At 42.9% G+C, this 22,417-nt stretch overlaps 1 protein-coding gene across 2 annotated transcripts in view; it reads left to right on the top strand.

Annotated features, from left to right (window-relative positions):
- Positions 1-22,417, top strand: part of USH1C (USH1 protein network component harmonin) — an 844,250-nt gene that overhangs the window by 465,718 nt on the left and 356,115 nt on the right. For both annotated transcript variants that reach the window (XM_069623780.1, XM_069623779.1), the window contains exon 14: positions 14,459-14,583. In XM_069623780.1, coding sequence (XP_069479881.1) covers positions 14,459-14,583 — 125 coding nt within the window. The remainder of the gene's footprint in view (positions 1-14,458; positions 14,584-22,417) is intronic.

The following is a 22,417-nucleotide window of genomic DNA, read 5'->3' as shown; positions in this document are numbered from 1 at the left end:
AGTTTTTCCAATCTGATGTTGAGAAATCGCAAGGAAGCCATCTCTTTTAAAACCGAAAGACCATAAATGGTTGGAACTGTTACCTAAACTGAATCCAATTTGTCATTTCATCAGGCCACTGATCACTCAAAAGGTAATACTAATACATTGGAAGTTGACAGCTTTACCTGCTGTTGGTCATTGGATTTATAAACTATTCACTCTGACAGCATATGAACATGTACTTTACAAATACAAGGGCAACATGGATGGCTCCCTGGATATCTGGTCTCCAATTCTGGAGGCACACTGCTAGGGAGCCCAGTAACCCGGAAGCACAAATGCACTTTTATCATTGGACCCTTGTGATACGGCTTCCACCTGCACTAAGTGAAGCTTGGACCGGCTGGTGGCAGAAGTACTTTTATGTTTCTGCATGGCCGTATATTGGGAACTATAGTGCTCAAATGACTGGCCATGTTGTTTAAGCCCAATCTTTCTGCCTCACTTTCATTTTAGATGTCTTCCTTTCACAGATGGGTAGTTTGTTTGTTTGTTTATTTGTAATGCGCGTCAGACCCAAGGGTAACCGGGCGCAGCAAAGAGAATATGCAAAGCTTACGTTACATGGAATTACAGGGTTACTTGATTTACAGTGGTAAAGAGATAGGTATGTACGAACTTAGTAGGATGCAGATCTGATCAAAAGTTTAAGGCACTGATGTCGAGCGAAGCAGTAAGTTATATACAGTGTTACTTTAATTATTTACATTTATGGTATATCTCTAATAATACATATATACAGTTCAGACAAAGTAGCACAACAAAGGTATCTAGCAATGCATTACATGTTTTTGTCATTGAGGTGTTTGATGAGATTCTTTCTAAAGTATGAGAAAGGTTGGTCTGTTCTCAAGTTGTGTGGCAAGGCATTCCACCATTTAGCAGCTAGCACAGGGAAGCTGATACCGACAATTTTAGACAGTTTAAATCTAGCTACTACCAGGCAGTTGGAATTGCGGGTTCTTGTTGGTCTACTAGAGTCTTTTCTTTTTATTTTGTCCATCAGGTAGCTGGGAGCAGCGTTATTGAGAGCTTTGTGTGTCATGGAGATCATTTTTAAGTGCATTTTGTTGTCGGTGAAGAGCCATTTATATTGGTGTCTGATGGAGGAGATATGTTCCCTTTTATTTATGCCAAGAGCAGCTCTTAGGGCGTTATTTTGTAGGATTTGTAACCTTTTAGTGATAGTTTTGTTGGCACCACTGTAAAGGGCATTACAATAATCAAGTCGGGATAATATTAAGGCTCTCGCCAGGATCATGCAGCTATCATTAGATAGGAAGGGCATACCTGCTGTTATTAATTTACAAGTATATGCTGTGGTGGAAGCTAAGGAGTTAACTTGTTTGGTGAAAGACATGGTGGAATCAAGATAGAAACCTAATGTTTTTACTTCCCTCGAAACCTTAATGCTATTGCCGTCTATATTAAACATGGAGTAGTCCGTGCCTAACTTGTTGATATTGACCTGCGTACCCAGGATAATCAGCTCTGTCTTATCATCATTCAGGCAGAGGCCATGGGATGCCATTCATGCCTGAATAATGAGGTACACCCTATTCACCAACTCCCTGTCCTTGCTGTGATCCCCAGAAAGCGGGAGGAGAATCTGTGTATCATCTGCATAATTAGTGTAGGTGATACCTAGTAGTGTAAAGCCATATATGGAATCTTCTTATTGGGCTCTGAACAGAGCCCAGGAAGTAAACATTTGTGCTTGTAATTAGTTCAGAAGGTGTATGGAGCTGCTGATAACCCAAGATAACCCCAATACAATCCTGCTTGATCTTCAGAACTGTTGGGTCCCTGACCCAAACCGGAGCTAGGTTTGCTTTCACCTTGGTTCTGTGCCTCACAGTGGCACTTGGAAAATGACCACCATTGCCTTTTCTCTGCCAGCCGTATTATTTTCTGACCTTACACAGAGTTTAAAGGTCTCGTATTTGATGTACTCTATCTTTAGTGATGCGAGGGTGCTCAATGTGCTTTTATAAGCAGACAATATACATGAACGTGAATGATGCACCGTTTCCTGTGTGTTCAATTACCAAAGGCACGCCACTCTGGAAAGCAGAAGCCAAGGTAAAATCGGAGAATATATGCGCCTTGAGTATTGCCCCATATCCCTGAAATGAGTGTGACCGTACTTTTCACCCCTCCGTGTGAATTCCGTTTCTGGCCCAGGTTCTTTTTCTTAGGTCTCCATACTCTCCGTCCACTGGAGGCATAAGGGGTGATGCTATTTTACTCCAGTTTACATTAGATATGGTGTAGTGCAGTGTCTGAAGTGTACACTTTATTACATGTATTTGTATTATGTGTCAGGTGTTTTTGTGACTTTTCAGAAGACTTTTAACCAAGGGCTTATTGCTAGCTCGCAGAAGTTAAACTCTTGCAGTGAATGCTTTCTTTGTGACCTCCAATTTACAAGCTAGCTTTGGACAAATCGGCTAATAAAAAACGACCAGTTCTGTGTAGATTTCTTTAGTTATTCAATGTATTACTTGGTAAAGCAAACGTTAACACTAAACCAATGTAACTTGTGCGTGTTGGATGAATACAATTGGATTCGGGAATACTTTCTTTAATTTTTGTTTTATTTCCACAGGAACTTGCCCTAAAAACACCCCGAAACACAGCAATACAGTACAATTGACAGTCATAATAAATTGAAATTCACAATTCAGATTAAAACAACTCCAATTCATACACAACATACCTGGAACTGAGTATATTCTAAAAATATGTTCAAGTCAGATGACTCAACACAACATGATGACAAAACATCCCATGAATTAACATCATCATCCTGTCATTTCCTGCCAATAAGAATACAACAATTGGCAAAACTGGCCCTCATGCTAAGCATGGTCACCTTAGTTATCACAGACTAAAAGCATGCTAAAACATTGGACCTTTCATACACCACAAGATAATATTATGTTGAAACACTTTGAACGTTTGATCTTATATTCAAAGCTTTCCCTAAAAAATATGTAAAAGCAAAAATAACATCTTCCTTCACCATTAATTTACAGATAATTTCAGCAATTCGGAAACTCCTTACTCCATGCTTAATCAAACTGGGCCTTCAATGTCAAGGTTACTAATATATGTCCAGAGCAAAGTATGTTTAGAAATTTAGAAAAAACGTATCAAAATTTATTTAAAGTGATACAAAAATTGCAAACTAGTGAATAAATCACAAAAATTATTATACAAATCACAAAAAATTATTATACACTGATCATTTTAACATAGCAAAACAGCAGCAATAATATGCTGAAAATCGGCTAAAACTTCATCACTCATTCTCAACATACATGGTGGATTCATACACACACAACTCATCATACCGTGGCATACATCCAAAGTACTAAAAGACACAAAAAACATGCTAAGAACCAATGGGGAAGAGGAATTCATAACTAGTCCCCATAATGACACACATTATTGCGATGTTTACATCTTTGCATCTGTTATTCCTATCCACCCTGACAATAGATTGTTTGTGAATTATTTCTATTGTTTGTAAACATCGCAATAATGTGTGTCATTATGGGGACCATGTATGTTGAGTATGAGTGATGAAGTTTTAGCCGATTTTCGGCATATTGTTGCTGCTGTTTTGCTATGTTAAAATGATCAGTGTATAATAATTTTTTGTGATTTATTGGAAGCAAATCAGTAGTTGTTTACTGGAATGAAAGCCTAGATTTTCCACTGGAGAGAATGTTGTTACTAAGCCTCTTGTGTCTTTCTTGCTATGCACTATTCGAAGAAGAGTTGTCTGTCGATGTCAAACCCAAGGGAGTTGGCACAGGTGGGCAGCTGGGGTGTGTAAACCTCAAGATCCATAGCAGGGAGCCAGGTCTGGATGTGAAGGTGTTCAGTGTTTTTGGTCAGCAGTAGGAATTCAGTCTTGGAGGCGTTGAGCTTCAGGTAATTGCTGAACATCAATGTGAGGCAGACCTTGAGCCTGTGAATGTCTTTGATGGAGGATATCTTGAGGTAGAGCTGCATGTTCAACTGCGTATTGATGTATGTGGGTGTTGTGTGGAGACAGGGATGTTCCAAGACCTTCCATTTAAAGAATGAAGATCACAGTGGAGTGAATGGATCCTTGCAGGATTCCACAGGTGATGGGTAGAGTTTGTGATCTGGAGGAATCCATTTGTACAAACTGGTGGCAATTAGGAAGGTAGGATTTGAACCAGCCGAGGACGATCTTGCTGATCACCATGTGGCAATGTAGATTGTCCGTGAGTGTCTGGTGTTGTACTTTGTTGAATGTTGCTGAGAGGTCAAGTAGGACCTGGAGGCAAGGATAGCCATCATCCAGGATTTTAAGGGCACCACTGACCACCTTGATGGTAGCCATTTCTATGCTGCATCTGGGTCTTAAGTCACATTGGAAGGACTGTACAGATTTGTTGGTTTCAGTTTGTTGGAAGAACAGCATGGCTACCGCTATTTCAATGATTTTACTTGGGAAGGGAAATTGGATGATGGGGCGGTAGTTTCTGAGGTCATACAGGTCCAGTGTTGGCTTCTTGAGAAGTGGGAGGAGTTATCTTAAAGTTCAAGGGATAGGTGCCTGGAGTTAGGGAGCTGTTGCTGAGGTAAGGGTGGAGTGCTTTAGTCAGAAGGGACTTGAATTCAGAGGCAGGGAGAATGTGGCCTGCACATGATGTGGACTTGATGAGTTCTATCGTACATTGAGGGCTTCCATAGTGAATGTCTTTAAAGTTGTCCAGATAGTTATGGTTTTACGAGATTAAATGTGTAGTGTGCTGTCAGTTGTGGCAATAGTGTCTATATGTTGACAGATCATTTTGATATTGTTGATGAAGAAAGTTGATGGCAGTGTTTTTTTCGATGGAGCATGGTACAGGTGGGTCAGGAAGAAGGTTTATGCAGTGCCTGATGGTTTCAAAGAGGGCTCTGAATTCATTGTTGCCTTTGTCTATGGTGTTTTGGTGGTAGTTGGCCTTGGTAGTGGTGATCAGACCTCTGCATGTAGCGCAGAGTTCCTTGAGCAGAGTGAGGTTGGATGTGCAGCAGGGTTTTCAAGAAGTCTTTCCTTGTTTTCTGATGTTTTTTTGTTGAAGTTGAATTCACAAGTGTACCAGGATGTGAAAGGGTTAGGCTCGATGGTGCATTATTTTACTGCAGCATGGCAATTGATGTTGCATACATGGGTAGTGTTGAGTTCCTTGAGAAGTGAGTTGAAGTCTTTGTTTGTTAGAGGCAAATCAGCCCATGTGAGGTGGAGTTTGGCAAGTACTTCCATGAGAACCTCCACTAGGATGTTCTTGAACAATCTGAAGGCTTGTTTACTGAGTTTCTAATTGATGTGTCTGACTGCAGGGTTGTAACTAATGCCAAAGGGGATTGCCAGATGGTTCAACCAGTCAAGCAGGTTTGGAGGGCTGTAATGGAGGGTGGACAGGGACATGATGATGAGGACAATGTGTCATGATGCCTACCCCTGGGCATCCGGATCAAGTCCATCAGCCCCGGGAGCAGGCATCCAGATACTCATTAAAACCCCAACACCCCCGGCTGGGGGCTGTTTGGATTCAGTCCTGGCACTCTAGGCACCAGGCTCATCTTAGAAATCAGTTCATAGACTTTACTTACCTTATGCAGACCATGCTGCAAATGAGTCCAAGCCAACGTGAGGCCTGGATGGAACTATTTTGTTACAGGGACTATTTTTTACTCGGGTGTGGTTCTGGGGAACTTCTTACCTGGGACTCCTTCGCAGGCTATTTAAACCACGCCCGAACAGCAGCTCATGCTTTGTGTTATTCTGCATCCAGCAGCGTAACGCTCACCGTGTCTGTAAGTCAGCATCCAGTCTTCTGCCACGCCCGCCTTGAATCCGGAGCTCCTAGACAAAAGGAAAAGAAAGGAAAAGAGGTTAGATCAGGGACATTATTTGATTCCTTACCTGATTCCGGACCCAGCACATCTCCGAGCCTAGAAAGGACATTATTTCAGCACGCGTCGCTTCGCCAGCAGCCGCGCCGCGTTATACTCACCAGTCCACCGCATCTTTCAACTCGGCGCTGCCTCCATCATTTTCTTCGTCGAAACCCAGCACCTGGGGGGAAAACGAAAGGAATAACAAGGTGAGCCGAGAAAACCGAGAAAGACAATCTCTTTGGCACCATAGGCTTACCTGCTTTACCACCGGAGGTATTATCCTTTAATTCGCTGCATCTTTCTATGCTGCACCTATAAAGGGAGAGAAAACAGCAAGTTAAACTCATGCAACTTTGGACAGTGTTTGGTAATACAGACTCTTACCTGAACGCCATCAGCTGCCTCCAGGCAATATTCTTTTGGACCCAGCTGCAACCTAACGAGGGAATGGAACAAGAGTGAACATCAGACATATTGAACTCTTTGAACTTTATAGACACTGGAGTCAATATTCCTGCGGAACCCAGTACCTTCAGACCAGTGAAGTAACTGGTATCTACGTGCACCTGCATGCCATGCAGGATGGAGAGCTCATCATTTAAAAACATAAGGTGAGGTTACCAAGAGGGGATATCGGAGGTGATTAGTGAGGAGAACGAGAACAGTTGGGGGGGGCATCACTAAAGTCCACGAGTGGATAAATCCCTTTCTCCACTTGCAGGAGAATACTTCTACGAGTCCAGCAGACAAGATTAGGCGGGCCAGTCCAGACAGTCATCTCTTCACTACGCATCACGTTGGTGGAGACCGCAGCTGTCCGGGTCCGATCGATGCCCCTGTGGGAACCAGGTGAGCGTAACACAATGATATTACCTTTCCTTTGAGTTGGTTCTTTCTTGTGCTGTATGAGGTTCAAAGTGTCCAGTAAACAGAGGAGATTTCCCTAAACAAGATGTTGGCCTGCATGAGAAACATTGTGGTGACCAAGTCTGTGAAGTCTTTGATGAAGGAAGTGTTGGGCTGGGGTCATCTGTAGAGGAGGTGAAAAGTGACTGTATCTGTTTGGTGGATTGGGACGTGGCAGGAAAGGTTTTCAAAACAGCCATTGGTCGCAACGTCCCGTTGAATGCATGTCAATGATGCCTTATAAATGATGGTGAGGCTTCCCCTAATCTTGTTTGGATGGTCTCATTGTAGAATTCTGAAGCATTAGGGGATGAGGACATCTAGCATGTGGGTGGATGCGGATGCCATTCAGGTCTCACTAATGAAGGTGGCCTCCAAATTATGTGTGGTTATGAGTTCAGCAATGTCTGCTGCATGTTGGAAGGCTGAGTGGATGTTGGTGAGCATCTGTTTTCATGCAGTGGTGGATGATGGTGTGCTGATGGGGTCTATGGTAACGCGGGTGAGGTTGCTGCAATGCAGTGTCCATGATGTTGCTGGTGAGCGACATGGTGATGATGGTAGGGATCGTCTCATGTGCAAGAGTGGTGAAACCCATATTCAAGAGTGCTAACATGATGTTAGATGAGCTGGGGTTCTGGTCCTGGTTCTTTCCTGTTTGAACAGGTCCATACAGAAATTGTCCTTTTCTTCATCTGCCCTTCCCTTGGTAGGTTACAGTAAGGTGTGTCATCTCTTCACACTGAACATATCACAATCAAGTCAGAGATTAGATGAACTAACAGATACATCTGTACATCTTCATTTGAGCGTTCCTATTCATCAATTGTAATTTAGTACAATGAATAGCCATAGGTTGAATGTTAATGTTAAAGTTTTTTTTCTTCCATTTAGTTACATACACATGTAAAAAACAATGAAAAAGTGATACGGCTGGATGCTTTGCTTACCATTTCATGTTGTACTGGCGTTGTCTTCTAATTAATTTGAGCAGAGCAAGGAGTTTTGCCAACACTGCTCAGAGGAACAAGGTGCATTGTCTACCTCAGGTCCTTCCTTTCCTCTATCTCACTCTCCACTTGTGGGGTTCCCAAGGGGTCTAACCTCTCTCCCTGGCTTTTCAAGCTATACCTGGACAGCCCTCTTCCACCGCATCGCTGTTCTCTGCACCAATTTTCAGTGCTATGCGGATGACACTGAGCTCATTTGCAGGCTCCCCTCTGCCATCCCTTCTCCTTCTCTCATCTCTGACTGTCCGTCTGCAATCCAGGTGTGGTGCGCCGCCGACAACCTCTGCCTTAATACCAGTAAGACAGAGATCCTCCTCATCGGCACTCCTGCACCTTCCTTTCCTGTCACTCTCTGGCCAGCCTCCCTTGGCCCTCTCCCTCCTCCCACCTGTGAGGCTAAGAACCTCAGGGTCATCTTTGACTCCACGCTTTCCTTTTCTCCACACATCTCTGACGTCTTTAAGAAGTCAAACTACGAACTGCACCTCCTCAGAGGTATTCTTCCCTTCCTCTCCTTCCCCCAGAAACTCACTGCCTCCAGAGCTCTGGTTCTCTCTAGGCTGGACTACTACAACAGCTTCTTTCTAAATCTGCCTGCTACTATTCTCCGCCCTCTACAACTCATCCAGAACAGGACTGCGAGACTTGTTCTTGGCCTCAGGCCCTGGGATCATATCTCTCCAGCCCTGAAATCTCTTCATTGGCTCCCAGTGGCTGCAAGGATGGTATCGGGTAATCCCCATAAATAATGTCGCCATGCATATAGTCGCCGGGAAATGGCATAGGCAACATTATTTATGGAGACAATAAATGGGGTAAATGGGAGCGGGGGATGTAGGGGTGTCCCTCGCTCCCTTTAAAAAAATGTGGGGGTTAGGGGGATGTCCCCCGCAGGTTCCATGTGGTAATATCGCAGTAAAAAAGTGGCGCCATTCTTGTATGGTGAAATCTTTGCGGGGATATTATCACATGGAACCGCAAGGATTAAGTTGAAGACCCTTTGCATTGTCCACAAGGCTTTCTGGGGCCTGGTCCGCAATACCTTCAACTCTCCCTTCAGAAATACCTTCCTATTCAAGCTCTTCCCTCCTCCACCTCCAACTCCCTCAGGGTCAGTCACTTCTCCAAGCAATGAGTTGGGGGTAGATCTGTTTCTTCGGTGAGGGCCTCCCTCTGGAACAGCCTCCCTGCCTCTCTGAAACTTGATGAGAACCATCTTTGGTTCCGGAAGCACCTCAAGAATTTCCTCTTTGCTTCTGCCTTCTTTCTTCCTCTCCCCTGCTGATCTCTGTCTGTTTTGGTACTGGGCACCTGGCTACCTTCTGATTTCGGGCCCAGATTCCTGCCACCAAGCCACATAACCGCACTACCTCCTGGCATCCCTTGCACTTGGGTCTGTATCTGCAACCCTACAGTCCCCTTCCTGCACTTATTAGACACTGTTTGTTTGCACCCTATTATTGCACTGCCATCAGCTGGCTGCACTACCTGTTGTTGTTTAGGTCATATGCAGGGACATCATTTAGGGGTCGCCAGAGGTCGCAACTGCAACCTCTGAGGTCTCCCTTGCAACCTCTGTGGTCTCCCTTGCGACCTCTAAAAGAAAAACTAAAATGAAATATATATTTTTTCAAAAATCTTTTTTAACCTTTTTCTTTTTTTATGCAAGCTCCTGGGCTGTGGCCAGCACCATGTGGCTCTTTACTTCTGGATTTGCTGGCTTTCTTGTTCAGGCCCCTTAAAAAAAAGAAGAAAAATAAGAGCCACATGTCTAACACTTTCAGCACTGACCCTAAATAAGAAAGAATAGGAATACCAAATAATGTGTCTTTCTGGAATTCTATACAATAAATGCTATACTCATTAAAGGTTTATTTCAGGCACACTTCAGGGGGTGAGTCACTGATTTAGTCTGTTCTTAAACGCCTCAACTCAGCCTTTCATCATTCTGAGGTCGATAAATGAGTACCAACACAGGTTGGGTGATAATGGGTGTATATTTTTTCTATATAAAGTGCTTAAGCATAAGTGCTATATAATAACACATCATTATCATTTGGTCATGGACGTCTGCTTGCATTCACAGTAATTTGGTAATATGGGCTTATACACACTGATCTTAACGATACATATGGCGAGCCATTCTTGTATGAAATGTACATCACATTATAGTGATATTGTAACCATATTTTTGGAGTGTACAATTCTATGTGATGCCACTTCCTGTTTTGTCAATGGGTGAAAGGTCGTGTTCCATCGCTTCCCGCAATATCACTTTGGGGTGGGGCAAATGACATCACTTCCTGTGATGTCATCAGGGGTCAAGAGTCATGTGATGTCACTTCCGCTACCCCTGGCATTTTGGTGAAATGACGTCCCTGGTCATGTGTTCAGCACTTTCCACTCCCACCTGCCCCTTGCACTTTCCCCCTTCCCTCTCCCTTGCACTTGCACGTTCTCAATGTCACTGGGCCTAGTAAGATTGTTGTTTTGTCCTCCCTTGTTCCCCTCTCTTACCTCGTCGCGCCCTGAAACACTTGTGTATGGGCACGATATAAATAAACTATCATATCATATCATACCTCTAGCCCAGGAATGTGCTTGTTCAAAGTACCATCTCCATTCATTATTTGTACTTACAAATGTGTTTTTTTGTGGTGGTTCATGAGCTCATGTAATCTGGGATTGATCGTGTATTTTATCCTACGTAAATCTGCATTTGATGTACGTGCTGCAGAGAGGTGGTTATAATCTAGGTTGTTATTCAAGTTATTAATAAAAGTTTTAAACAATGGCCTTAGGTAACAGAGCAGTGTAAAGTATAATACAAAATAAAATAACCATTTCAACAAGAAACTTTTAACATAATAACATGAACATTAATATGAGCCCAGTGACTCATATACTACCCCCAATAAAACATTTGACCAAGAAAGAAAGACTGATGCACAAGTAATCCTAATGATTTAAAAGGTAAAACGCTTGGATGGTAGATTTATTAATGTTCCATTATCTGCAAACAGCTCCAGAAAAGGTTTGAACGAGTAGGGATTGAAAGAGAGTGGGTGTGATGTATTAAACCCTGTGTTCTCCACCAAGAAAGAGTTCATATTTCCCAAGCCTTGGATGAAGGGTTCTCCCTTGCACTAATCAGCCATGTATATCTTGTTCAAACCTGGGCAGATTAGAGCAGAACAATACAAAAAAAAGAAACAACCAGGAAACGGGCATTCTTAATCTAGACTATAACACTGTTAAACCTTCATATTAAACCCAACACTTGCTTCCACGCTCATGAAATTTAGAACAAATTCAAAACCCTCCTTTTAAATGAATATTTCTTTGTAACCTGTCAGAGCCCACTGAGCCCAATATCCCAACTGAAGACCATTCCTTTACAGCCTACCCACCTATTTCACCCTAAGAGCACTGTTGTATGTTTCCCACTAACTGTACAAATTAATTATTGCCAGCTAGCCTAAATTCTATGTCACCAATAAATGTCCCAATTACTTAACAATACTCCTCATTAATCCAAGGCCTTGGATTTCTTATCACAGTCCTTACATGGCATTGAACCACCCAGATATAGTATTATCCACCGTTTCTTGCAAGGGAATGTTAGGAAAAACCTAACCAGTATTATTTAGGAAATCGTTTACCTATGTGTTGTAGCTGGAAAGCTCATTCAAACACGAAAAACAGTAGTTGGTTATTACGGTTGGAGGGATTGAGGGCTTGCGTTGTTGCCAAGAATCTTAAAGGAGATATAAGAGATTGTAGACGTTGCTCACTTGAGTCTTTTTTTCTATCGTAGGTTGGAAAGGGTAGTAGGTAGAGTTTGTCTGGAGGTGGATGCCATACTTATGTAAGGACTGTGAGCGGGAAGCTGGATAAAGAGGTAATACTATGTTGTAACTGTTCCCTAGTGTAACAATCAAGTGAGCTCAAGTGGGCTGTTTGGCTGCAGACGCTGGATTTTGGTACTTTGGGCACACCTGCAGATCTTGAAAAAAGTATTTATTCACCCTCTGCACGCTCATGAATGCGCACTCACAGCAAGTGAGCTCAAGTGTGCGGTTTGGCAGCAGACGCTAGATTTTGGAAAGCGGATTAAGGGCTAATTACTTTGGATACACCTGCAGATCTTTAACAAATATTTATTCACCCGCAGCGCTCTCAACTGCACGCTCACAGCAAGTGAGCTCAAGTGTGCGACTTGGCTGTTCGGTGGCTGAGAGGCTGACGGGCTGGTAAGACATTTCATGCTCTCGGTTTTCCAGTATTCCATCTCTTTGTAAGAGTACCGAAATCAACCAGAATCAACAAATTGCTCACTGTACTGGCGTAGTGTTGTCTTTGACACACTACCATTGTGAAGGTTCCGCCAAGACCAATTTGCAAACTTATAGTACACCTGTTTCGTCTCTGCCCTGCGTTTGCGGGGGTGACTAATGTTTGCTTTTGCATACTAGTGTTGTGCATAAGAAAACTTTTTACCTTGCCTGTTGTGACATTGTGACATTATACGACACACACTATGCTGCTGCTTGGGCTGGGGCTATCACAGTCTCTTCCAATAGCCTCGCTACGTTAAGAGCTAGGCCTGAATTCACTGAGGACAAGCCTGCAGTGGAGGCTCTTGCAATTGTAACAGCTGATAATGGTCCCCCCAGGAAAAAACTCTCCAGATATAGATGCGAAGCAAGAGGAAATAAAACAAATGCCTTCATGAAGAAACTGACTAAGAAGGTAAACCTTATTTGTACTAATGTATCAAGGTCGCTGGGGGATCTAATGTCCAATCCTATTAGTATTAAGAAGGCGATAAATGAGAAGGATTGGCTAACAAGGATAGATGCAATGCGCTCGCCGAGGCTCCATTGCAGTTTCTAAGTTTTAGACAAGCCCATAGGGTTTTTGCCGACCTATTTAACAAGGTTCCCCGATTGTTGAGGGAGAAATGCTCTACTACGATTTCGACTGAATCTGTTACCAACTGGGGAAATCCTGTCTATTCAGACTTGGGTGAAGGCTGCAAAGGAGCTGTGTCCTGCATGCCAAGGTGAGATTCGGCAAACAATACGTCATGTCGTGACTGAGTGTCCAGGGACAAGAGAATTAATCATGCCATCGTTTATCCGATTTTTACACGATCATGAGTGGCTACAGACTGAAGACTTCTGGTATAGGCTGTCCTCAGGGAATGGAATATTCCTATTAATTGAACTCATAAAACTGTTGAAATTACTTGATCTGTATGAAGATGTTATGCAATACTGAATTAGGAACCCAGAGGACTGGTTAAAACTTTTGATTTTGTATTTTCTCTACTTTTATTGTCTTTAATCTAAATGTGGTTTGTATAACATGTTTTATGTAAGAGGGTGATATATTTGTTTTTGTTCTGTATTATGTGAAAAGTCGAAAGAGTGACTGTAACACAATAATACTTTTAAAAAAATGTAATCTATGCCCTCGACTCCTACCGGTCTACAATGGTGCTTTGTTTCCCATATCTATGTGTGCACTCAATAAAAACCCATATTAAAATAAATGCCATTTTTACATTTCCATTCCTGTCACATGGGTCACATATATCTTTCCATGATTAACTTTTCCATCAGAAGCTGAAAAATGCAGGTAGTGGTCAGTACAGATCTTTGCCTGAAGTGTGCTTCCCCTGGACCCATGCTGTGACTGGGACAGAGGATACAGCAGCAGTAGCGGCTCTTGTCAAAATCTTGTCCTTTCAAGTGGGGTAGACACTGCCTGATTGCAAATAAGGTACATGGAAGGAATTCACATGTTGCAGCCCATTCATATTGGTAATATTCACTTTTGTGATTCTGCCAAACTGCAGAGGTCAGCACTTTTTAAGACTGTCCAAAAGGGAGCATAATGCCTAATGTTGCCTGATCTCCTTGCTCCTGTCATTAACCTCGATGAAGCAGGGACACGTGCCTCTGCAGTTGCTAAAGAGAACTTGGGAAGGCACATCAGAAGCATATTCCCTGCGTCCATCTTGGACGACACAAATTATTGCACTATGGTTGTGAAGTCATCCTCAGCTAAACATGTTTTGACACGGCAGTGACTTTATATTGTGTGCTAGATTTTGAATCAATACCTGCCTTGTCCTCGTTAAAGAGACCGTAAGTAAAACAGCTAACTCTACTAGCATATATCCTGTTGGAAAAAACGTGTTTACCTATCACTGATTATTTCTTTTTTGCTCTCAAGTAAATGTCAAACATTCTATACAAAGTTAAGTACAAGTTATTGTTTAAACGGGAAAGTGCAAAAAAGTGCTTTACACAACCTGTGTTCCCTTGGAGACTGACTGCTAAGCTGGCAGATTCATACACACTCTCATTTATTCACTCACTCCCATTCTCTCATATCCTTATTAACTTGCTCTCACACAGTCAATCACTCACTGACAAACTCACTCATTTACTTACTCATTCAGTCAGTTACTCTTTCATTCCCCCGTATTCACTCAATCAATGCTCACTCTTTCACTTTTTCACAAACTCATTCACTTACACCTGCACTGTTTTTCGCAGGATTAAAGCAGAGGAAGAGAAGTTTAAGAAGGAATGGGAAGAAGATTGGGGACATAAAGAGACACCCAAAAGTCCCAAAACAGTATCCACTGATGTGCATCGCCCTCCGCCTTCCAAGCATAAAAGTGAGTAAGAGGTTCAGAGCCAGAGAATTGTTGAAATCTTAGAAACCTGAGGACACTGTGATTGCAATGGTATTTGCCATAAATCTGCGAAACTACCGGGTTTCTTTTGGTTGTCCGAGTAAATACATAACCACGTTTTTAAAATGACATATTTAAAGGTTGTCTTTATTATTGAGATTAACTAAAAAAGGTATACTGTAGTGCAAGTGTCACTGTTCAGTTCCCTGGAAACTTCTCTCGGGGTTTGTAAACAGGAGGGTCGTTGTATAGCTTTCAAGGTGGAAAACAAAAGCACAGTGAATACAGCAACAAATACAGGGTAACATCTTAAAGAGTTCAAAAAGGAGGCATGCAACAGACCTACTCAAAATCCCAGGGGTCAAGTCTAAGTGCATAATCAGTTTTCAGTCTTCACAAGTCTTTAAGGTTAATCCTCCCTGGACCAGATTATCTCTTGGCTATTTTCTAAAGTACAGTCACTCACAGTCAAGTGTTTGTAAAACCTATTTTTGGGCTCTGAAGACATAAGCTTCCCTTTGTGGAAATCTCTCCCTCTTCTGGTAAATTCTATTTCTTCTGGTTGGCTTCAGTGAGATTGATTTCTCCTTGGTCTTGAGGCTCCCCCAGCGCCTACTCGTAAGGCGAAGTTGGCAGCAGTATGTTGGCTTGACGATTCCAGCTCCTGCCCCAGTTACCACCAGGCGGCTGGCCTCCTTGGTATGGATGGATAAGTCTTTGTAGTATTACTCCACCCATGACTCTGGGGATTGTAACATGTGTTCCCGCTGTAGGAGGTTTTAAAGCAGCAACATCTAATTCAGGATAACTTTCCACCCACCCAAAACCAAGCGCACACAAATTCCTTTATTTAATACATGTATTTTGATGAATCTTGTTCCCCCAATTTAATATGATTGAGTCCTTACAAACAATCTCCTCTGTTGGAGGAAATGCACAGTGTTGCACAGAAGCATATTTATAAACTAAATAGCAATGATTGAGTCAATTTAAAGATAAATAAGTTACATGTACATAAAATGCCAATAATGAAAAATAATCAACAGACTATTTACCTCAGTTTTCAATGTTACAATCATAGAAATAGAACATTTTGTAAAACACCCATCACCAAATATGTTTTGTTTAGCCTCGGCATGCATGCATCATTGATTACAAATGCATGAGGGTCCAGGATAAGACTTTTTATTTGTTAAAAGAAAATAACACAAGTGCAGAGCAGCTGAGCTGAAGTGGCAGGCTTCGAGCACATCCTCTGACAAACTGGCCTGCCGCCTGCTACAAAGGCGTTATAGACTTTCCATTTACTTGAAGACAAGAGCCTATATCCAACCCCGCATCCCTGGGGCCACTAACAAAATGGCTGAACTTTTCAGAATCTGCAAGGAATTTGCCAATACTACTGCAGTCTCCATTTCTCTGCTGCCTTCCTTGGCCCTCTGCATTTCTCTGGCCTCTCACTTCATCACTACGACTCAGGACATTCTGTCCTCTCTCTCCTCTATGCCACACCCCTTTCCTGCACCTGATCTCAAGGCCTCTCTTGGCCCCCATCCACACATTCCTCCTACTCTCCCCTTTATCTGCCATATCACCTGATGAGGTTTCTAGACAAGTTTGCTCCATGAAGGTCTTATCCAAAAAGGTGCTCCCCTGCTCCTCCAGAATTATCAAGGACAACATTTCCTCCCTTGCTCCAGCCTTGGCTGATTTCTGCAATCACGCCTTTGCCACTGGATCCATCCTATCACTGCTCAAGAATTCCCTTGTGATCCCACTTCTCAAAAAGCATTCTGCCGAACCTTCCTTTCTGGCTAACTACTGCCCTATCTCCATTACCCCCTTCCTGGGCAATCTATTTCAGAAGCTGGCCCTCTCCCCGCTTATCCACCACACTGAATCTGTTGGTTGTCTCCATTATCACCAGTCTGACTTCAGAGCTGCCAGAGGCACAGAAACTGCACTCCTGAACACCCGTGAAGACTTTGGGCCTCATTCCGACCCTGGCGGTAAGGGGTTAACGGTACCGGCAAGGGTGCCGGTGCCGTTAACCCCTTACCAACGTATTACGAGGTCCTTTAGCGGGTCCCGCTAAGGGCAGCTGATTTTACCAGGCGCCCTTAGTGGGAGCCGCTAAAGGACCAGGGAGCTAATAACAGGCCCGTAATTTGAATGAGGAATTACCAGGTCCTCCAAGGTTGGAATGGCCCGGCAATTCCTCATTCAAGGAACCCGCAGCCGGTATGCGGTATGGGGGTAGCCATGGCACTAATAGCACCATGGCTACCTCCATACTCGTAATGACCCCCTTTGTCTCTAATCTCAAACAGTTGCTCCCCGGCTCCTCCAGAACTATCAAGGACAACATTGTCTCTCATGCTCCAGCCTTGGCTGATTTCTGCAATCACGCCTTTGCCACTGTATCATTCCTGTCACTCCTCAAGCACTCCCTTGTGATCCCTCCTCAAAAACCCTTCTGCAACCCTTCCTGTCTGGCCAACTACTGCCCTATCTCTATTACCCCCTTCCTGGGCAACTCTCAGGTGATCTGGCCATCTCCCAGTTTATCTACCACACTGAATCTGCTGGTTGTCTTTACAACCACCAGTCTGGCTTTAAAGCTGCCAGAAGCACGGAAACTGCACTCCTGAACACCCACAAAGACTTGGTCTCTAATCTCGATGCCAACTCTTGTTCTGTACTCATCCTTCTTGACCTTTCCTCTGCCTTTGATACAGTCAATCATGCCACCCTTATAAATCGGCTCTGTGACACCCTTGGCATCACAGACCTGGCTCTGGACTGGCTGACCTCCTTCCTTTCTGGACGACCTTCCCAGGTTCAACTCGGCCGTTTTCTTTCCTCCATCTCACTCTCCACCTGTGGTGTCCATTAGGGCTCTAGTCTCTTGCCTTGGCCTTTCAGCATCTACCTTGCCCCCTAGCCCATTTCATCTTTGCCTTCTCTCTTAACATTCAGTGTTATGCAGATGCTACACAACTCTCCTTCAAACTTCTCTCCTCTGCCTTCTCCTCATCCTCTCTCATTCCTGACTGTCTGTCTGCTATTCAGGCATGGTGCACTGCTAACAATCTCTTCCTTAAGGCCAGTAAGACTGAGATCCTTCTCATTGGGACCTTCCTTCCTACACTCTAGCTGCCCTCAATTGGCCCCCTCCCCTCACGCTCCTTTGAGGCAAAGACCCTTGGTGTCATCTTTGACTCCTCTCACTCCTTCTCTCCTCAGATCACAGACCTTGCCAAGAAGACCCACTTTCAGCTGTACCTCCTCAGAGGCATTCTCCCTTTCCTTACCTTCCCCCAGAATAGTACTGCAAGACCTATCCTTGGCTTCAAGCCTAGGGAGTGCCACTGACCTAAAATCTCTCCACTGGCTCCTGGCTGCGAGGATCAAGTTTACATCCCTCTGCATCATCCGCAGGGCTTGCTGGGGACTGCAACCCCACTACATCCAGCTTCCTCTCCCTAAATACCTCCCTGCTAGAACCCTTCCGTCTTCTAGCTCCAACTCTCTGCAGATCAGACACTTCTACAAGCAGAGGTTGGGAGGTAAATCTCTCTCCTTTGCAGGTGCCTCTCTATGGAATGGCCTTCCTTCCCCTCTCAGACTTGAGCCGGATATCCTTACGTTCCAGAAGTTTCTCAAGACCCTTCTTTTCTCTTACTCCTTCCCTCTCTCCCTCCCCTGCTAATGTTCCCCATCTGCCTCTGTCTGGCTGCCTGGTTCCTTCAGATTCTTACATTGCACCAGATCCTCCCGACCAGTCTACCTTGCATTTGGTGTCCTCTGACTCGCCCTCTCCCCAATAATCAGCACTCGCCCTTCTGGGCTCCCTCCCCTTGCACTAGCCTGGTTGGGCCTGCTCCCCTGAGCCCTTCCAGGCCAGTTTCTTGCACTTAGCACATGGACCCTCTGCCCTGCACTCTCCACCTGCAGCACTTACCCCCTCCCCTCTCCCCTGCACTTCTGTTACTACACTTGCATTATCCAAATGTCACAAGGCCTAATATGGCCATTTTTATTGTCATCTCTGTCCCCCACTAGTCTTGTTGCATTTTCAAACACACTGTGTATAGGCGCATTATAAAAACCCAATAAATAAATAACATTAATTAATTAATTTAAAACCTTCCTGCCTATCCAATTCTCTCTACTGCCCCTTTATTGCGCATAGATGCCATCCTCATACTTAATAGCCATGTCAGAATTTCACCAGCATTCTGCAAATTCAATTGCAACAAACTACTGGACCTCCAGGTAAGTAAATGCGTTGTAGAAAGGACAATATACGTTAAACATGTATGTAGGTTAGATTTCCTCCAGTGATGTGAAATTGGGAATACAATTTAGCATTAACAAAACTATTCTGTTGATGGTATGCCCAAGAAGCGACTTTAATTACTTTATTTGTCTAGGTATGCCCACAGTGAGATGTCCTACGCTCACCTGTGCTTGTACATTGCGCAGAATAAGAATCAAGGGATCTTCCCATATACACGCCATATGATCTTTTTCATCAGATCTATAATGCCAGAAGCACATAGGATTTTGAAATATTTACTTATTTGCCAACATGTACATTCAATTTATATACACAAGCCTCTTAATACTTACAAATAAGGAAACAAGGTTTAATTTAATTTGCTTTTTTAGTATAATTCGCCCCAGGATGATTTCCCCTTTGGATCATACTCCCATAGGAATTTCTTTTTGCTTCATCAAAGACAGGTGGGCACCCTCTTAAGTACTGGTTCAATTCTTCCCATCTAGCAACAGGTGGGAATCAGTCAGCAAGATGGGATCAGCTCTCCTCCACAGCCTGAAGAAGATCTGGGGATTCACCTCATGGTTGGCCTAACTTAGAGTCTCTGTGAATAATCCATCACTGGTTCTAAAAGAAGAACACTTTATTCCTTCTCCTTCCTGTTGTTTCTACTTTTTCCTCTCCACCAGTGAGGGAGTGATTCAGTCTGTCAATCTGTTCCCCTAGAGAATGTGTGTTCAATGTTCAATCTTTTATAGACCCAAAACCCCACCTTTTTGAGGTGTGTATACGTTCCCCAATCTATTATTCATTCCCAGAACAGCAAAGTGTATAGAATCGCAATCTGAGAATTTCAAAAAGTTTTATATTTGAAAAGATTTTGAATTTCAATTTTTAGATAATGGACATCATATCAAAGACAAAACACATAAGCAAACACAATTTGCATGTTCAGAGCAAAACAGAAGCCTGTATTCACCGGGTAATGTAGTCAGACAAACATTAATGCAAATACTACTGTCGCTACTGCAAGTATACGACAGGCGTCAAACACAATGTGAACAAATAAACTAAGACAAATCAATCGTACAACTTTCTGGAGAAACAAAACAAACAATGGACGTGGATAGTGTTTGTTTTATGGTACAAAAGCATCTACACCAGGTGTTTCAGCCCTATAACGGGGCGAGGTGAGCCATTTCTTCCTAGGGCCTTCATCAGGACAAAGGGAAAACTGTGGTCAGGATGTTCAGGAAAAGCTATGGGGACAGACGTCTCACCACAGGTGAAGATGGCGTCGATAACCTATTAAAGGTGGCTGTGCGTCCAAAAGTCAGTGCGCTACGGCATCTACTTCTAGTACTAGTTCAGAGGGAGGGGGGTTTTCTCACTCCTGCAACTGCTTGGCCTCGGAATTAAAACCATCTAATGGGGTCCCAGGCACGGATTATGTGTCCGTGCTCCATAGTGGGGAGCTATGGGCAGTCGGCTTGTGCGCGATCCAAGTATTCCTGCTATTGCCGACGGGATAGCTCTCAGAGATGTGCTCTCTGCAGTGTCTGTACGCGTCTGGAGGACACACGTTTGTGGCCGCAAAGGCAGGAGGATACACAGTAAGATTGTTTTCCAACCAATTCACTTTTGTTCTAGTAACTTTAGCCTTCCTGGGCAGAATAGGGTTGCTTCCACCAGGAGCCCTTTGATATTATTTACGTTCCCCAATCTAATTGGTCAATGTATGTGATTGGACAGTGCTCCAAAAGTGACATCACAGTAGATATACACCTCTGTCGTCATTGGGCATATTACTCAAGGTAGCACTCTGATGGGAGTAACTTCTAAATCCAGTTTCCCTCCCATTTGATGTGATGTTGTCGCAAAGATTTCTTATAGTAAACATTGAAACATTCTGAAATAATACACTTCACACATATAACCACTTTACAGCTCACCAGTTTTCTCTCTTTGGAATAAATCAAACAATGCAGTGAATGTAACCAGGGAGTTATCAGGGATTTGTATAATGTTGTATGGAGACTACCTCTCTTAACTATGTTTTTGGATTGGTTTTAATCGGATGGTATGATTTTATGAATGGATGAATTGTTTTAATATGTTTGTAAAGTGCTGTTATAGTCTATTTTATAGTGCTTTATGAAATGTACTGGATTACTGGACTATTTGATTTAAACTTCAGAAATTTTAAATGTTTGTGACATGTTTGTTTTTATTCATATCACAATTAAAGAAAATTCAAACAATGCAATTTCCATCATAATAGGACCAATGGGCACTGATTTACAGATTTATTTATGTAAATCACATCAATATTTATATAGAAATTATTTTCCCGTCTCAAAGTAATGGGCTTGTGACTGCGCATGCTAGGATATATGTATCCCTGGCGTGTGTTGTTACAGTCTGCCTAACTTGCATAGTTAAAAATCACATTAGAAAAATTGTTTTTGAGAATTACCTTGCTGTGGTGCACTGTTTGGGAGATATCACCAGATATATGAATCCAATATAGCATTTAGCAGTATTTCTTTATCCAAAATATTATAGGGCATCTGCAATTTGGTCTGTCAATTACAGTGCATCTGGTGTCTTTAGTTCTTTAGCTGTTATTTCGGGCTAACTATTTTGACTTCTGATGGCATGGTACAGTTTTTGAAGTTTGAAGGTCTTGGGGGTTTTATGACTCTAATTCCTGCCCCTCTTGGACCTGTCCTGAGTCTTGCAGATTCTAGATAAACACTTTGCTTTTCTAGGTATTTTTCATTCTTCCTTCCGGAGTGCCTGGGAGATTGAAATAGCAGATTAGCAGATTAGGCAAAACATGTCCACTAGTCAAGCTGAATTTATTTTGTCATTATCTTAAACCCAACATACATAGATCTGGGCCATAAAAACCCTCTTTAGAATTGATAGCAATTTTGGCCTCCCTGTGACCGAGTTTCAGAGACAGTCATTATCATTATTCTTCAACCTACAGACATTCAAAATCCTTGGGAAAACATGGGTCTGTCTGCACATCTCATTGCTGGGAAGGTGAACTGAACAGAATACCAAATGTTAGAGTTCAAACCTATAGCTGATGTTTGATTCAGCATTTTTCTTTACCACTAGATTGTAAATGTTCACCAAAAATACAGCAGTTTAACCATTTCATGGGCCTATCAAACTCCCATCAAGGGTCCATATTTTCAAAATCTGCACGTTTCATAACCACAAACATTGATTTCTGAAAGGGAAAGTAAACACACAGCAGCAGAAAGGCAAATTCATTTTTCTTTCTGTGACTTAAAATGACAGTCCTTTTTTGCCTCAGATTAAGCAGTTCCCCATTTTAATAAAAGTTGCAGGTTATTTTCTTGTACTTGAAGTGTGTATCTCGGCCCTTGTCACTGTATTTTGATGTGAGGGGACTTGAAAGTATTGCACATGTTTTTTCCAAATACAGTATGCAGAACACAGTTTACATGTTTCTTTTGAAAATGGCGCCTTGCTGCATCTTTACTTTGAATTAGA

The sequence above is a fragment of the Ambystoma mexicanum genome, chromosome 11 (assembly GCF_040938575.1).
Source record: "Ambystoma mexicanum isolate Mex_15411 chromosome 11, UKY_AmexF1_1, whole genome shotgun sequence".
NCBI lineage: Eukaryota > Metazoa > Chordata > Amphibia > Caudata > Ambystomatidae > Ambystoma > Ambystoma mexicanum.
Note: the sequence above shows the minus strand (reverse complement) of the source record. Positions and strands in the feature narration are given on the sequence as shown.